Raw genomic sequence first — 15,481 nt, forward strand, 5'->3', positions numbered from 1 at the left:
AACGCTGGGGAGAGTATTCCAGAAAAGAAAATTACTGACACAGAGGTGGGCATGAGCACATCTGCATGGGTAAGAGTCGCTCATCAAATTTCACCACGACCGCTGTCACTGTCACAATATCATGTACCCAGCTGGGACAGGACATGTAGGAACCAGCCCTGAATAGAGAACCCATAAGCTGCATCTTCATGGTCTTTACAACTGTCTGGAGGAATTAGAATGCATTATAGGGTCACAAAGATTAAGGAAGTTCCCAAATGAAAATTCAATGTTCCATCTATTAAAGTAATTGAACACGGAGGCCATGAGGCTGGGGTGTCTCTGTGCCCACAAATTGAAACCTAAGCCACAATCAGTGTACACAGATCCAAGAAAAAACTTAGCATCAACCAACCACAAGTAGCTAACCAGGCTTCCCCAATCAGGCAGCTGATTAAACTACAGCCAGTCTAATCATGTTCTTTGAACATGTGTGGGGAGTTGGTGACAGACAGGGAGGCCTGGCATGCTGTAGTCCATGGGGTCACAAAGAGTCGGACATGACTGAGCGACTGAACTAAACTGAACTGACACATCCTTGCACAGTTTCCCTCCCTTACAAAGTCATATAGAATAATGTGCAGATGTTTCACTATTTTCTGGCCCTGAAACAAGATGCAGCTGATCACTCAGTGGCAAACAAAACATTAGGGGAAAAAAATCTCAGGATGCAAAACTCATCAAATAAGAGCAACTCTGGGTAAGGCAGCTCAGGTGGAAGAAGATGGCCCAGGACCCTAGCTAGGACCCCTCTCATCCTATGTTCTGAGGTGAGCCACTGGGAGAAACCGAATGAAGCATATGGGTACCATCTAATACAGCAGAACTAGAAAATTATGCAGGATATATTGTGTCTTGTTCCACTTGGGAGGCAAAATTCACACACCTCTTTAAGGAAATCACCACTCACCACTTCATATCTGTAATATGAACAATGAAATGACTAGAAGTACAAAGACAGCAATTTCACTCAGCAGCTAATCGCTGACAATTCTGAGGGGACAAGTGGGCAGCCATATCCCCTCTGCTGTGAGAGAGGGAACAGACAGTGAGGAGGGACCGCAATTCATCCAGGGATGCTCATCAGTGGACAGATAGTTGTTTTGTTAGTAGTAAAACTGGGGGTAGTATCCTCAAAGGAAGCATCTCACATACTAGTAAAGTAATGCTCAAAATTCTCCAAACCAGGCTTCAACAATACATGAACCATGAACTTCCTGATGTTCAAGCTGGTTTTAGAAAAGGCAGAGGAAACAGAGATCAAATTGCCAACATCCGCTGGATCATGGAAAAAGCAAGAGAGTTCCAGAAAAACATCTATTTCTGCTTTATTCACTATGCCAAAGCCTTTGACTGTGTGGATCACAATAAACTGTGGACAATTCTGAAAGAGATGAGAATACCAGACCACCTGACCTGCCTCTTGAGAAATCTGTATGCAGGTCAGGAAGCAACAGTTAGAACTGGACATGGAACAACAGACTGGTTCCAAATAGGAAAAGGAGTATGTCAAGGCTGTATATTATCACCCTGCTTATTTAACTTATATGCAGAGTACATCATGAGAAATGCTGGACTGGAAGAAACACAAGCTGGAATCAAGATTGCTGGGAGAAATATCAATAACCTCAGATATGCAGATGACACCACCCTTATGGCAGAAAGTGAAGAGGAACTCAAAAGCCTTTTGAGGAAAGTGAAAATGGAGAGTTAAAAAGTTGGCTTAAAGCTTAACATTCAGAAAATGAAGATCATGGCATCCGGTCCCATCACTTCATGGGAAATAGATGGGGAAACAGTGTCAGACTTTATTTTTTTGGCCTCCAAAATCACTGCAGATGGTGACTGCAGCCATGAAATTAAAAGATGCTTACTCCTTGGAAGAAAAGTTATGACCAACCTAGATAGCATATTCAAAAGCAGAGACATTACTTTGCCAACAAAGTTCCGTCTAGTCAAGGCTATGGTTTTTCCTGTGGTCATGTATGGATGTGAGATTTGGACTGTGAAGAAGGCTGAGCGCCAAACAATTGATGCTTTTGAACTGTGGTGTTGCAGAAGACTCTTGAGAGTGTCTTGGACTGCAAGGAGATCCAACCAGTCCATTCTGAAGGAGATCAGCCCTGGGATTTCTTTGGAAGGAATGATGCTGAAGCTGAAACTCCAGTACTTTGGCCACCTCATGCAAAGAGTTGACTCATCGGAAAAGACTCTGATGCTGGGAGGGATTGGGGGCAGGAGGAGAAGGGGACGACAGAGGATGAGATGGGTGCATGGCATCACTGACTCGATGGACGTGAGTCTGAGTGAACTCCGGGAGTTGGTGATGGGCAGGGAGACCTGGCGTGCTGTGATTCATGGGATCGCAAAGAGTTGGACACGACTGAACGACTGAACTGAACTGAACTGAAAACATCTAGGGACTGGCTAAATAGGTTATTCTCCTGCCCACTGAGCCTCTGCTCATAACCCTGTCAACACTGGGTTTTACACATTAGAATCACCCCTCTGCATGAAATCAACTGCTCCAAGCTTGAAAAACCTTAGCCCCTCCCCCCATTCCTAGAGGAGTGGAGAAGAATCCACACATGGAACTGCTTCTAGAGAGATAGAGGTTCTGTATTTTAATAATCTTGGAGCAGAGATTCATTTCATAAGTCAGGAATCTGACCAAGGGCCTGTGGAACAGTCAGGGGTTAACGACAAAGGCACTGCGGCCCAGAGATAAATGAGCCAAGTAGTGAGCCAAACTACCACCAAGTCTGAAAACTTCTCACTAATCTCCACCCCACCTCCCAACCATGGAGCTGTGGACTGGATGGTGCCCCCTCCTCAAAATGATAAGTTCAAATGTGACACCTGTGAACATGACCTTATTTGGAAACAGGGTCTTTGCAGATGCAATCAAGTTAGGATGTGACCCTAAATCCAATATAACTGATGTCCTTATGAGAAGGGACTCAGACACGAGGACAATGGCCATGTGGCATCAGTGGCAGAGACCACAGTGCTGCAGTTAGAAGCCAAGGAATACCAAGGAAGGCCGGTGAACACCAGAAGCTGGAAGGAAGGATCCTCCCTGGAGCCTTCAGGAGAGCACAGCCCTGCCAGCACCTGGATTTGGGACTTGTAGCCTCCAGAACAGGGAGACGATAAACTTCTGCTGAAGTCACCCAGTTCACAGTACTTCGTCATGGCAGCTCTAGAAGCTGATACTCTAGCCTGAGCTCACACTTCTGTCTTCTCAGGTTTACTAAGACTTGAAATTGCTTCTGCTGTCACCCGTCAAGTGACCATCAGAGAAATCTCTCATATTTGATATTAGACCACATCACTGCTCTGTTCTGAACCATCCAAGACTTCCATCCCACTTTCAGTCCCTGCCCACAGCTCGGAGACCAGCTCCCTCCCATCCCCCTGCTCACTCCCATCAGACACGCTGGTCTTCCTGCTGTTCCTCCAACCTGTCAGGTAAGCTCCTTCCTTAGCACCCCCTGCCTCAGACCCTCCCCCAGATGACTACATGGCCCCCACCTTCATGTCACTCAGACCCCGTGAGGCAGCAGCTCCTCAGGGTGGCAGCCAGGATGTCATCCTCACTCCCTCTTTGTCACATCCATCCCCATAAGAACAGGAGCCCCATGAAGGCAGAGCTTTGTCCTCCTGCTGCACACACAAGAGACCTGGGCAGTGAGACCAGCAATTGGAGACACCAACAGAGTGGGCATCTCTGACCCGGGTGCTTGGCTACCCAAACTCACTTCTGGAGTTAATGGAACATGCTTTTTAGGCAACCTAGGTATGACAATCACCTGGATACCAACAGATCATAGAATCTCTAATTTCTATGTAATACACTTTGACTAAAGTCATGGAAGAGGAAAATAAAAAGTTCTAAATAAATTACGTCATTATCCTTAAGAAATTTTATTAGAGCAGGGATGATTCAATAACCCCGTGGTTTCAGTGTTATACACTTTAAGGTTTATATGGCTTAGAGTGTAATAATGACATTTCTACAGGGCTTTAGATTCATCCTCCAAGGCGTGAACATTAGCTCTGAGAAGAAGGGGATGAAAAACTGAGGGAGAAGAGGGTGTCTACCACTAATCCAAGGCAAGTGACCAGAAAGGAGGTCTGTCCTTCAACACACCTGAGTGCTAGAAATTCCACAGACCTCTATTCCACAAACTTACATTTTTCAATATCAGAAATATCAAATTCCACAGACTTCTATTCCACAAACTTACATTTTTCAATATCAGAATCTGACTTGCATCTTTTAGGTATTGCAACTGATGAGTAACTAAAATTGTGATCTTCTTCTTCAAGCCATGCCGAATACACCTATAAATGTAAAAGGGCAAAAGCACATTAATGGAGGGCCTCAAACTGAAAACTTATATTTTGAAAACATTGAGACAAAGACCACACAGCAGTCAAAGATCCTTAGTTTAAATGCCAAATCAATAATAACAATTAAATAAACATAAATCAATTAATCCAACCAGATTCTTAAATTTATCAGGAGCAAATTTGAATTGAGTGCTACAAAAAAATTTTTAAACCAGTTCAGTGAAGGAGGCACTAACAGCTAAGTCTTCTCCTCTAAAACTCAGCTTAACAATTATTTCCATGTTTTATAAAGGAAAACAACTGAGTAATACTGAGATTTCAAAACCTGACTAAACTAAAACACTATTTTATCGCTATTTGGGAATAGGAGAAAAGGGATCCATGTCATTTAAAATTTTGTACATTCTTAGCTTTCAAGGAGATTATTTACAATTAGTGAAGTAAATATTCACAACAAAGAATTAATAGATTCTTAATACACTTGTCAGAGTGTATTTGCTAGACACTTGTTCCCAAAGAATATTAGATAGAAAATGAATGCCAGCGGGGCCTCCATCAGTCTCTACAACATGCTCAGTTCCATCCAGGAAGCAAGTCTTCTTTCATTAGGACTGAACAACTTCCAAACATGAAAGTAAAAGAACAGACTCCAAATGGTCCAAATCACAGTGGAAATCACCCAATGGCTCAGAGCACCCACCAGTTCTCTTAGTCAAAACACCCTCAGGATTGAACCTTATATTTTTTTCACAATAAAAAAAAAAAAAAAAAATACTTCTACATTTCAAATGTAAACCCCTAGGGCCCAGTCTCATCCCACAGGGTCCACAATGCCTCCAGGGAAGCAAGTGGGTGAATCTGGGCCCCAGTGACCACAGGCAGGGCTCCAGGCAGGTACTCTGGGTGCCCCAGCTCTTCACAGAGAAAATCTCAGGAACCTGGGCTAGAGCTCAGCCTGTGAGTGAGTCAGATGGAGAGTCTTGAGGCAGCAGACTTCAGCTCAGTCCCTCTCAGGAGCCTGACAACATTGGACAAGAGACTAAACCTCAGTCTCTTCATCTCAGAACAAGGTCAATGAGAACTCATCCACATGTTCTGAGAAATCAAACCACCAATACACTCAGTAAACGTCAGCCCCTTTCTCCACTCCTCCCTAGCCACAAATGGTCATGTGCTTTGGACTCAGAACAGAAACTCTTAACAGGACACTCTGGACACTGAATCTGTGATCAGAAACAAGACCCTGGAATGTAAACACATACACCATCACTTGTTAAGTCTAAAAGGATTCATTTTTACCTTTTGACATGTGTTAGCTCGGCGTTCATAACTAAGCTTCTTGATCAACACCTTTTCAAACTTAGTACTAAAGCTTTCAAACAGAATTTTTTCTCCTTAATTCATAATTACCTGCCAATAGTCCCTAAGCTGGGCTGGAAGAAGCACAAGCTGGAATCAAGATTGCCGAAAGAAATATCAATCACCTCAGATATGCAGATGACACCACCCTTATGGCAGAAAGTGAAGAGGAACTAAAAAGCCTCTTGATGAAAGTGAAAGTGGAGAGTGAAAAATGTTGGCTTAAAGCTCAACATTCAGAAAACGAAGATCATGGCATCTGGTCCCATCACTTCATGGGAAATAGATGGGGAAACAGTGGAAACAGTGTTGGACTTTATTTTTTGGGCTCCAAAATCACTGCAGATAGTGATTGCAGCCATGAAATTAAAAGACACTTACTCCTTGGAAGAAAAGTTATGACCAACCTAGATAGCATATTCAAAAGCAGAGACATTACTTTGCCAACAAAGGTCCGTCTAGTCAAGGCTATGGTTTTTCCTGTGGTCATGTATGGATGTGAGAGTTGGACTGTGAAGAAAGCTGAGCGCCAAAGAACTGATGCTTTTGAACTGTGGTGTTGGAGAACACTCTTGAAAGTCCCTTGGACTGCAAGGAGATCCAACCAGTCCATTCTGAAGGAGATCAGTCCTGGGTGTTCTTTGGAGGGAATGATGCTAAAGCTGAAACTCCAGGACTTTGGCCACCTCATGCGAAGAGTTGACTCATCGGAAAAGACTCTGATACTGGGAGGGATTGGGGGCAGGAGGAGAAGGGGACAACAGAGGATGGGATGGCTGGATGGCATCACCGACTCGATGGACGTGAGTTTGAATGAACTCTGGGAGATGTTGATAGACAGGAAGGCCTGGTGTGCTGCGATTCATGGGGTTGCAAAGAGTCGGACATGACCGAGCGACTGAGTCCCTAAGTTCGGTTCAGTTCAGTCACTCAGTTGTGTCAGACTCTTTGCGACCCCATGAACTGCAGTACACCAGGCTTCCCTGTCCATCACCAACTGCTGGAGTCTACACAAACCCATGTCCATTCAGTCGGTGATGCCATCCAACCATCTCATCCTCTGTCCCTAAAGGTGGATTTAATCAAATCTGATGGGGTGTTATTTCCAAGATGAACCAACCCAAAAGTTTTAATATGGTTTCTTCCTAACATCCTATCACAGATGAGGCAATGCAAATAACTACAATGAAGTGATCAGTTGATGGCTTTGGTTTTTCCCTAAATAATGCTTTTATCCAAATCACTAGAAAAATACACTATTTTCCAAAATTTTAAAGATTTTCAAGTCTTGCCATAGAAATGATTGAGTCAGCAACCAGTTGTATAACAGTTATTCCTATATAAAGGCTGTGTTAATTCTATAATCCCACATATAATGTTATATAAGGGTTGTATTAAGAGGGAACACATCCTGTGGTGGAGGTGATACAAATCAGACAGACAGAGTCCACCTCCATTCATTCAATCGGCAGAGGTTTGTTGAGGAGCCAGGCACTGTCCTAAGTGCTAAAGATCCACCCACAGGTCAAGATAGAAGATAATATTCTGCATTGTGTAGAGGACACACTGAACAAGTACAGAAAATGCGCTATTGGGGTGTGCCTTGTGCTCTGAAGGAAAAACAAGGGGAGCTGCTGTCTTAGATGTAGAGACACGGGAGCCTGGAGACTCTCTGGGGAAAAATTCTGGAAGAAGGCATAGCAGGTGCAGGGTTCCTGGGACAGAACATGCTGGGCTGAGGCAACTTCCGGTATTCACAGTTTATGGGTAGGGGGCACTGATAAACAGTCAAGCGCTCCGGCGGAGGACTGTGGGAAGACAGAGGACACGGGCGCCCCCTGGAGGAGTAGGTGGGAATGGCAGGTCCCGTCTTCCACCTTCCTTCTGTGTCCTGGGGCACTGCTCCCTAGCTCTGGGACAGAGGGACCAGTATGTACAGACAGACAGGGGTGAGAAAGGACCCCTGGAAAGGCTTATGGGGGCAGACGACAAAGAAGCCTGTTTGTTTGAGGACCTGGAGCTGCTTCCGGGGCGGGGCGGGGCGGGGCGGGGCGGGGGAATGTCCATGAAGGGTTGGAGCAGGTGGGTGAACTGTGTAGGCAGCTGTGTGGAAGTCGGATCAGGACAGACCCCAAGACCTGATGATGTAGGAGGCAGGTGTCTAGTGATGTAGGCCTGAACTAGGATGGGATCCATGGCTGGACACAGGTAAGACTGCATCAGTTCAGGTAAAGCCCTCACCTTCCACAGTTGATAGAATCCACTATGTTCACAGCATAAAGTTGTAAAAGTCATGAACCTCAATGACCATGGATATAAATTCATGACTAAAGGAAACTCTTAATGGCAAGTAGAAGTGTGACTCATTCACTTTTAATACAAAACCATCCCCATGACTAAGCTTCACCACCATATCTCACAGCGTATTCCCTCTGATTCTCTTAATTTGAAAGCACTCTCCAGTTTCTGCTGAGTGGTTTCCTAAACTGCTTTCACACCCTCTGCTTTAAGTTTCCGTAGAGAATGTGGTTCCGATTACAAACAACAGTCATAAGCTTGCTTCTATCAACTATATAGCCAAAGTGATATATTCAAAATATTTGAGAGGATTTTATAAATATCTCCAGTGTTTGAAAAAGAACTCAGGAGAACGTCTGTGATCAGCACACTGTATTTGGCATCAAAATGCCTTGCTCTCCCCTCCCTGTGACACAGATGTAATGACCAGCAGATTCTATTCCTGCCCTGATGCAGAACTTGTGCAGATGCTCACAAGGTGAGGTGACACACATTTGTGAGCTCAGGGTGGGGTGCTGGGAACAAAGAGGCTGAGCTACTCAGGATGCCAGGAGGGTGGAGGTGGGGAATCCTTGTCACAGCACAAGCTCCTGTCACTGAACTCATGACAAGACACAAGGCACTTCTCTAAGAGAAAATTCATCATCATGAATAAGACAGGTTGGGAAAGGGGGCTCAGATCAGAGAGCTGGAGACCATGCCATGTGTCATCTGCTCTGTTCTCTCGTGTTCTCAAAGATTAAGTGCTACTATGCAGGTTTGTGTGTATGTGTGTTACAATATACCTAACATGAACTTCACCATTTTAACCATCTAGCCATATAGTGGCATTAAGTACATTTATATTACTGTGCAGCCATCACCACCATCCATCTCCACAACTCTTTTATCACCCCAACACTAAGCACGTTTTATACAAGGTAGGTTCCACCAAAGTCTAAAAACACCCACTTAGTGGATGTGGAATCCTAGATCCTAGTCAGCTCCTAGTGTCCCGAGCCCAGAGCTCCTCACAGGCCTCCCTCTCACATTTGCTGACTCTGCTGAAGTCTCTACTTTGCTATTCTGGACCTGCTATAAATCAATCACGTCCCCTCAGATTCATATGTGGTCACCTTAGTAGTCAGTACCTTAGAATTTGGTGTCATGGACTTTAAAGAGGTAATCATTACCCTTAATTATACTAGACCTAATCTAATCTGATGGCTCTGCTTAGATGAAGAGTAGATTAAGACATAAGGACAGAGACACAAGCATGTTAATCAAATGAAGTTAGAACACACCCCTCCTCATGCACAAAAATAAACTCAAAATGGCTTAAACACTTAATCATAAGATGTGACACAATAAAACTCTCAGTAGAGATTATAGGCAAAACATTCTCTGACATAAATTATACCAATGTTTTCTTAGGTCAGTCTCCTAAGGCAATAGAGATATAAGCAAAAATATACAAATGGGGACTTTCCTGGTGGCTCAGTGGCAAAGAATCTACCTTCCACTGCAGGATACACAGAATTCCTCCCTTGTCCAGGAAGACCCCCACATGCACAATGCAACTCAGCCCCATGCACCACAACTACTGAGCCTGTGCTCTGGAGCCCAGGAACCACAACTACTAAGCCCACACACCCTAGAGCCTGGGCTCTGCAACGAGAGAAGCCGTCGCCATGAGAAGTCCACGCACCACAGCTAGAGAGTAGCCCCTGCTCACTGCAACTAGAGAAAATCCCTCACAGAAACGTAAACCCAGCACAGCCATAAATAAATAATAAATTTAAATTAAATAAACAAACAAATGGGACCTAATCAAACTTACAAGCTTTTGTACAGCAAAGGAAACTATAAACACAATGAAGAGATAACCTACAGAATGGGAGGAAATATTTGCAAATGTGACCAACAAGAGCTTAATTTCCAAAATATACAAACAGCTCATACAACTCAACAACAAGAAAATCTAATCAAAAAACGGGCAGAAGAACTAAATAGACATTTCTCCAAAGGACACATCAGATCAGATCAGTTGCTCAGTTGTGTCCGACTCTTTGCAATCCCATCAATCGCAGAATTGCCTCCCTGTCCATCACCAACTCCCAGAGTTCACTCAGACTCATGTCCATCGAGTCAGTGATGTCATCCAGTCATCTCATCCTCTGTCGTCCCCTTCTCCTTCTGCCCCCAATCCCTCCCAGCATCAGAGTCTTTTCCGATGAGTCAACTCTTTGCATGAGGTGGCCAAAGTACTGGAGTTTCAGGTTCAGCATCATTCCTTGCAAAGAAATCCCAGGGCTGATCTCCTTCAGAATGGACTGGTTGGATCTCCTTGCAGTCCAAGGGACTCTCAAGAGTCTTCTCCAACACCACAGTTGAAAAGCATCAATTGTTCGGCGCTCAGCCTTCTTCACAGTCCAACTCTCACATCAGACATGACCACAGGAAAAACCATAGCCTTGACTAGATGAACCTTTGTTGGCAAAATAATGTCTCTGTTTTTCAATATGCTATCTAGGTTGATTATAACTTTCCTTCCAAGGAGTAAGTGTCTTTTAATTTCATGGCTGCAGTCACCATTGGTAGTGATTTTGGAGCCCAGAAAAATAAAGTCTGACACTGTTTCCACTGTTTCCCCATCTATTTTCCATGAAGTGATCCCAAAAAGCACATGACAAAAAAGTTCACCATTGTGAATTATTAGAGAAACTCAAATGAAAAGTACAATGAGCTATCATCTCACACCAGTCAGAATGGCCATCATTAAAATAACAATGGCTCAGAGGCTGTGTAGTAAAGGGAACCCTCCTACACTGCTGGTGGGAATATCAGTTGTTGCAGGCACTATGGAAAACAGTATGGAGGTTCCTCAGAAAACTAAAAGTAGAATTACTTTATAATCTAGTAATCCCACTCCTGGGCATATATCTGGATGAAACTATAAATCAAAAAGACATGCACTCCTATGTTCATAGCAGCACCATTCACAGTAGCCAAAACATGGAAACAACCTAAATGTCCATCGACAAATGAGGGGATAAAGGAGATGTGGGACATTAGACAAGGCAGTACTACTCAGCCATAAAAAGGAAAGAATGCCATTTGCAGAAACATGGATGGACCTGAAGTTTATCATTCTAAGTGAAGTAAGTTCAGAAAGAGAAAGCCAAATATCATATCACTTATATGTGGGATCTAAACTATGGCAAAAATGAACCCATTTACAAAACAGAACCAGACTCACAGACATAGTGAACGGACTTGTGGTTGCATGGGTGGAAGGAGGTGGTTGGGAGGGATGGGCTCGGAATTTCAGGTGAGGTTAGCAGATGGAAACTATTATGTGTAGAATGGATAAACAGCAAGGTCCTATGGTATAGCACAGGAGCTATATTCAATTTTCTGAGATAAATCATTATGGAAAAGAATGTATATGTGTGTATAACTGAGTCACTTTCCTGTACAAAGAAATTAACACAATATAGTAAATCAACTATATTTCAATAAAAAACTTTTTTTTAAAAAAAAGGACAGAGACACAGGTTGCATGTAAACAGAGTGAAGACCATGTGAGGACACAGTGCGGGGATGTGGGTAGAAGCCAAGGAGACAGGTCTCAGGAGAAACTGAACCACCCACACCATGAACCTGTAGCCTCAAGAACTGTGAGAAATTTAATTTCTATTTTTTGAGCACCTCCATCTGTGACGACTTGCTATAGACTGAATGTTTTTCTCCTCAAAAGTCATACACTGAGACCTAATCCCCACTGTGTTGGTATTAGGACGTGGGGCCATCGGAAGAGACCAGATCATGAGGATGGAGCCTGCATGAAAGGGATTAGTGTCCTTATAAAAGAGACCAACATGGCTCCCTCACCTCTGCCACCACATGAGGCCACAGGAATAGGACCCTCACCAGACTGAATCTTTCAGCACCCTGAATTGGACTTTCCCAGCCTCCAAAACCATGAGATAAAAACTTGTTATTTCTAAAGCCACTCAGCTCTGGTGTCCTGTGAGAGCAGCCTGGACAGACACAGTGCTAGAAACTAACACAGGACCTGACAGAGAGAATTCCCAAATAGCTCCTCCCTGTTGAACACCCCGCCTCCTCCAGGAGAGGACTTGCCTGCTGTCCTCCTCACAGCCTTACTTCCTCCTCCCTCCACACCTGAGCTTCTACTCTTGCTTCAGTACTTTCCGCCCAGCCCTGGGCACAGGGAGCTTTCCAACTTCAGTGAAAGCCCCCAGCTGACACTTCCACTTTACATTCAGCACTTAGTATCCTGTATTAAAACACTCTAATATGGCAAAACCAATACAATATTGCAAAGTTAAATAATAAAATAAAATTAAAAAAAAATCTAAAATAAAAAAATGAAATCTATTGTAATAAAAGCTTATATACTTGAAAAAAAAAAAAAAAACATTCTAAACTCTGACTCTGCTGAGCTTTCCCCCAGGCATCTGTCTTAACAAGCTCCATGTAGAGACACGTTCCTTAGAAGCAGGAATGAGAGCTGGGCGTCCTAGTCTCCCTTATTCTGCCCAATGTGGGTCCTTCCCCTCTCCTGGCTCACCGTCCTCCTTATAAACTAAGGTTTTGTGCAGTAACATCTGTAAGGGCATTGATCTCAGTGCACACAGCAGGGAGTTAATAAGTACAGCTGGAAGGCTCATTGGCTTTAACAAAGTGAACAACAGCAAGCGACCTGATTGTGGGGGAGATGTGAAGGCTGTTTTAGGGAAAAAAACAAGTTCACAAGGCTTTCAAAAAGGCCAGACTAGACTCCACAAGAGGCCTCAGTCAGTGTGTGTTAGGACACATTATACACAGAAAAGAATCAGAGTTGTGCTACTTTAGTCACTGTATAGCCAACCAGGAGCCACTGACAAATTCTACATTTTAGAAACAGGAATGAGAGTCAAGACTTAAGCCAGATTATAGGTGACTCTACATTGTAGGTCTAAGTATTAATTCTAGTAAGCATCCATGAAATAACATGAAATGACTGAAATCATATTCAAATGTGGAATAAATGATTCTCAAGTTCTAGCCTTTATTAAGTCTAGACTTAATAAAGACTTTATTTCCAAAGTGATAGAATAACAAGCAAAAACCAACAGGGTCTTTCCATGGAAGCCCTATGTCAGTACTGAAAACTTCGCTTCTAACATGCCTTAAGCAAATGATAGAGGAAAAAATTAGCAGCCAAGTACCAGGTTATAGAGTCTCTCTCTCTGATTTTAAAACCTTACATCATCTTTCTTATTCCTGGCGTCTGGATCCACCCGGAGTGTCTGGTAATCAACTGCAAGTAGCAGGAGGGAAACTGCCATCTACTTGTCACTCCCTAAAGCACGGACCCCACTGGCCCCCACACACTGGAAGCACCTGCTGTGTTTTCCTGTCCTGACCTCATCATGATGCAAGATTTCTCTACGATGGATCTTCTGTGGAGGGAAGGGAGGGGAGGGAGCGACACCAGGGCAGAGGGAGCTGAGTCTCCTGGAGCACAAAAATCTTCCTGAGCTCTCTTCCCTCATCTCTACAGGGCTCTTGGAAAGAAGAAATGATAGAAAACAGGAGCAAACTCACTGTTCAAACAAGTGCCTGCTGACTATTGCATCCACTGAGCTGAGCGGATCATCCAGGAGGTAGATGTCTGCGTCCTGATACATGGCTCTAGAAAATGTAGAGAGATGTCAGGAGGATACTACACATTCCCTGGGTCTCATCTCTGAATCATGATGGTGTCTAACAACTCTAGGTTCCTTCTACAAGCCCAGGGAAAGGACCAAGAGACTGCTTCACACAGGCCCACCCAGTGAGCGGGGTCTGTGTGCTCACATACACTAGGAGCTGTGGAGGAGGAGGGGCAGGATGGCAACTGAAACCCCATTTACCTGGCGAGGCTGACCCGGGCTTTCTGTCCTTCACTCAGCGGGGTTCCTCCATCTCCTATCTCAGTTAGATCTCCTTCCTCCAAAAGCTGTAAATCCTATATAGAGAGAAAAGGGGAAAAAGAATAAGATATAAAATGCATTCTATTACCATCTTACACTTTTAGCATTAGTTCCTCATACAAGTATTTGATTAACGTGCATACATGCTAAGCTGCTAAGTCGTATTCAACTGTTTGTAATTTCATGGACTAGGGCTTGTCAGGCTCTTCTGTCCATGGGATTCTCCAGGCAACAACACTGGAGTGGTTTGCTGTTTACTCCTCCAGGAGATCTTCCTGACCCAGGGATCGAAACAGTATCTCTTGTGTCTCCTGTACTGGCAAGTGGATTCCTTACCACTGAGCCACTTGGGAAGCTAGAGTAGTGGGTATAAGTCAGAGTAACTAAACTGTGACCTTGAACGTTAAAAAAAAAAAAAAAAAACTTTCAGTGTTTTTTATTTGTTTCATTCTGTAGTTCTGCACAGCATCTATGTGTTTGACCATTTTAACAGATATTTACTGAGGACCTGCTGTATGACAGGCATTGCTCTGGGCACAATGAACTCAGTTTTGAAGAAACAAAGGTCCTAGAGTTTCTTTCCATGATGGAAGACAGATTATATGGAAAATTAACCTGAGCACAAGGACTGAGGACAGGAAGGAAAAGGGAGCCGGCTTAGGGGGATGGAGAGTGAAGGAGGGAAGTGCGTCCACACTGCAGGGGGAGGGCTCTGCTGAGAGGGATTTTGAGCAGATCTAGAGGGGGGAGCTTAGGCAGACCTGGAAAGGCTGCTCCTCACAGAGGGAGGGGCGGGTGCAGGGGCCACAGGGAGATGCCCAAGGCATTCAGGACAAGGAGGCAGGAGAGCAGAGCTGAGTAAGAATGAGGGGGTGAGGGTGGAGACAGAGCAGAAGGAGCCTGGTGGCACTCCAGTAACAGGAGGAGGGGGACAGACCTGGTTTGAGGTTTTAAGAAATAACTCCTGTGCATTACAGAAAACAGACAGTAAGTGGGGAAGGGTGAGGGTGGTACAAGTGAGGAGGCTACCAGAGTAATCGAGGTGAGAGATGATGGTGGTCATGACCAGAGTGAGAGCAGTGGGAATGGAGCTATGGGGTCACACTCCAGGCACATGTTGAAGGCAGAGTCCGAAAGACCTGCTGACAGGATGGGTGTGGCTGTAAGAGAAGAGGAGATTGTGGTGTTTGGGGTGAGGAAGGGGAAGGACAGGGTCTCCATTTACTGAGCTGGGGAAGATGGTGGATGCAGGTTTAGGGAACTTCGCTCATGGACAAGCTGAGATGACCTCCCAGTGGTGTCACGGTGCAGTTGTACATGCAGGTGTGAAGGTCTGTGCTAGACACACAGGTGTGAGAGCTGGTAGCCCAGGAGGTGAAGGCACAGGACTTGTTTTCATCAAGGAAAGAGTGTCTCTTAAAAAGACATTTGATGATCTCTCACTCAGCTTCCCACTTTCAGAGAAG

At 44.3% G+C, this 15,481-nt stretch overlaps 1 protein-coding gene across 1 annotated transcript in view; it reads right to left on the bottom strand.

The window, feature by feature from the left end:
* Positions 1 to 15,481, bottom strand: part of LOC147361947 (ATP-binding cassette sub-family C member 4-like) — a 179,498-nt gene that overhangs the window by 93,168 nt on the left and 70,849 nt on the right. Inside the window, exons 13-15 of the mRNA XM_086330258.1 lie at positions 13,956 to 14,050; positions 13,648 to 13,734; positions 4,290 to 4,386 (exon numbers count right to left, since the gene is read on the bottom strand). Coding sequence (XP_086186384.1) covers positions 4,290 to 4,386; positions 13,648 to 13,734; positions 13,956 to 14,050 — 279 coding nt within the window. The remainder of the gene's footprint in view (positions 1 to 4,289; positions 4,387 to 13,647; positions 13,735 to 13,955; positions 14,051 to 15,481) is intronic.

Source organism: Bos grunniens, chromosome 12 (assembly GCF_055505025.1).
Source record: "Bos grunniens cultivar Pamir isolate PY7600 chromosome 12, Bosgru_T2T1.0, whole genome shotgun sequence".
Lineage (NCBI taxonomy): Eukaryota > Metazoa > Chordata > Mammalia > Artiodactyla > Bovidae > Bos > Bos grunniens.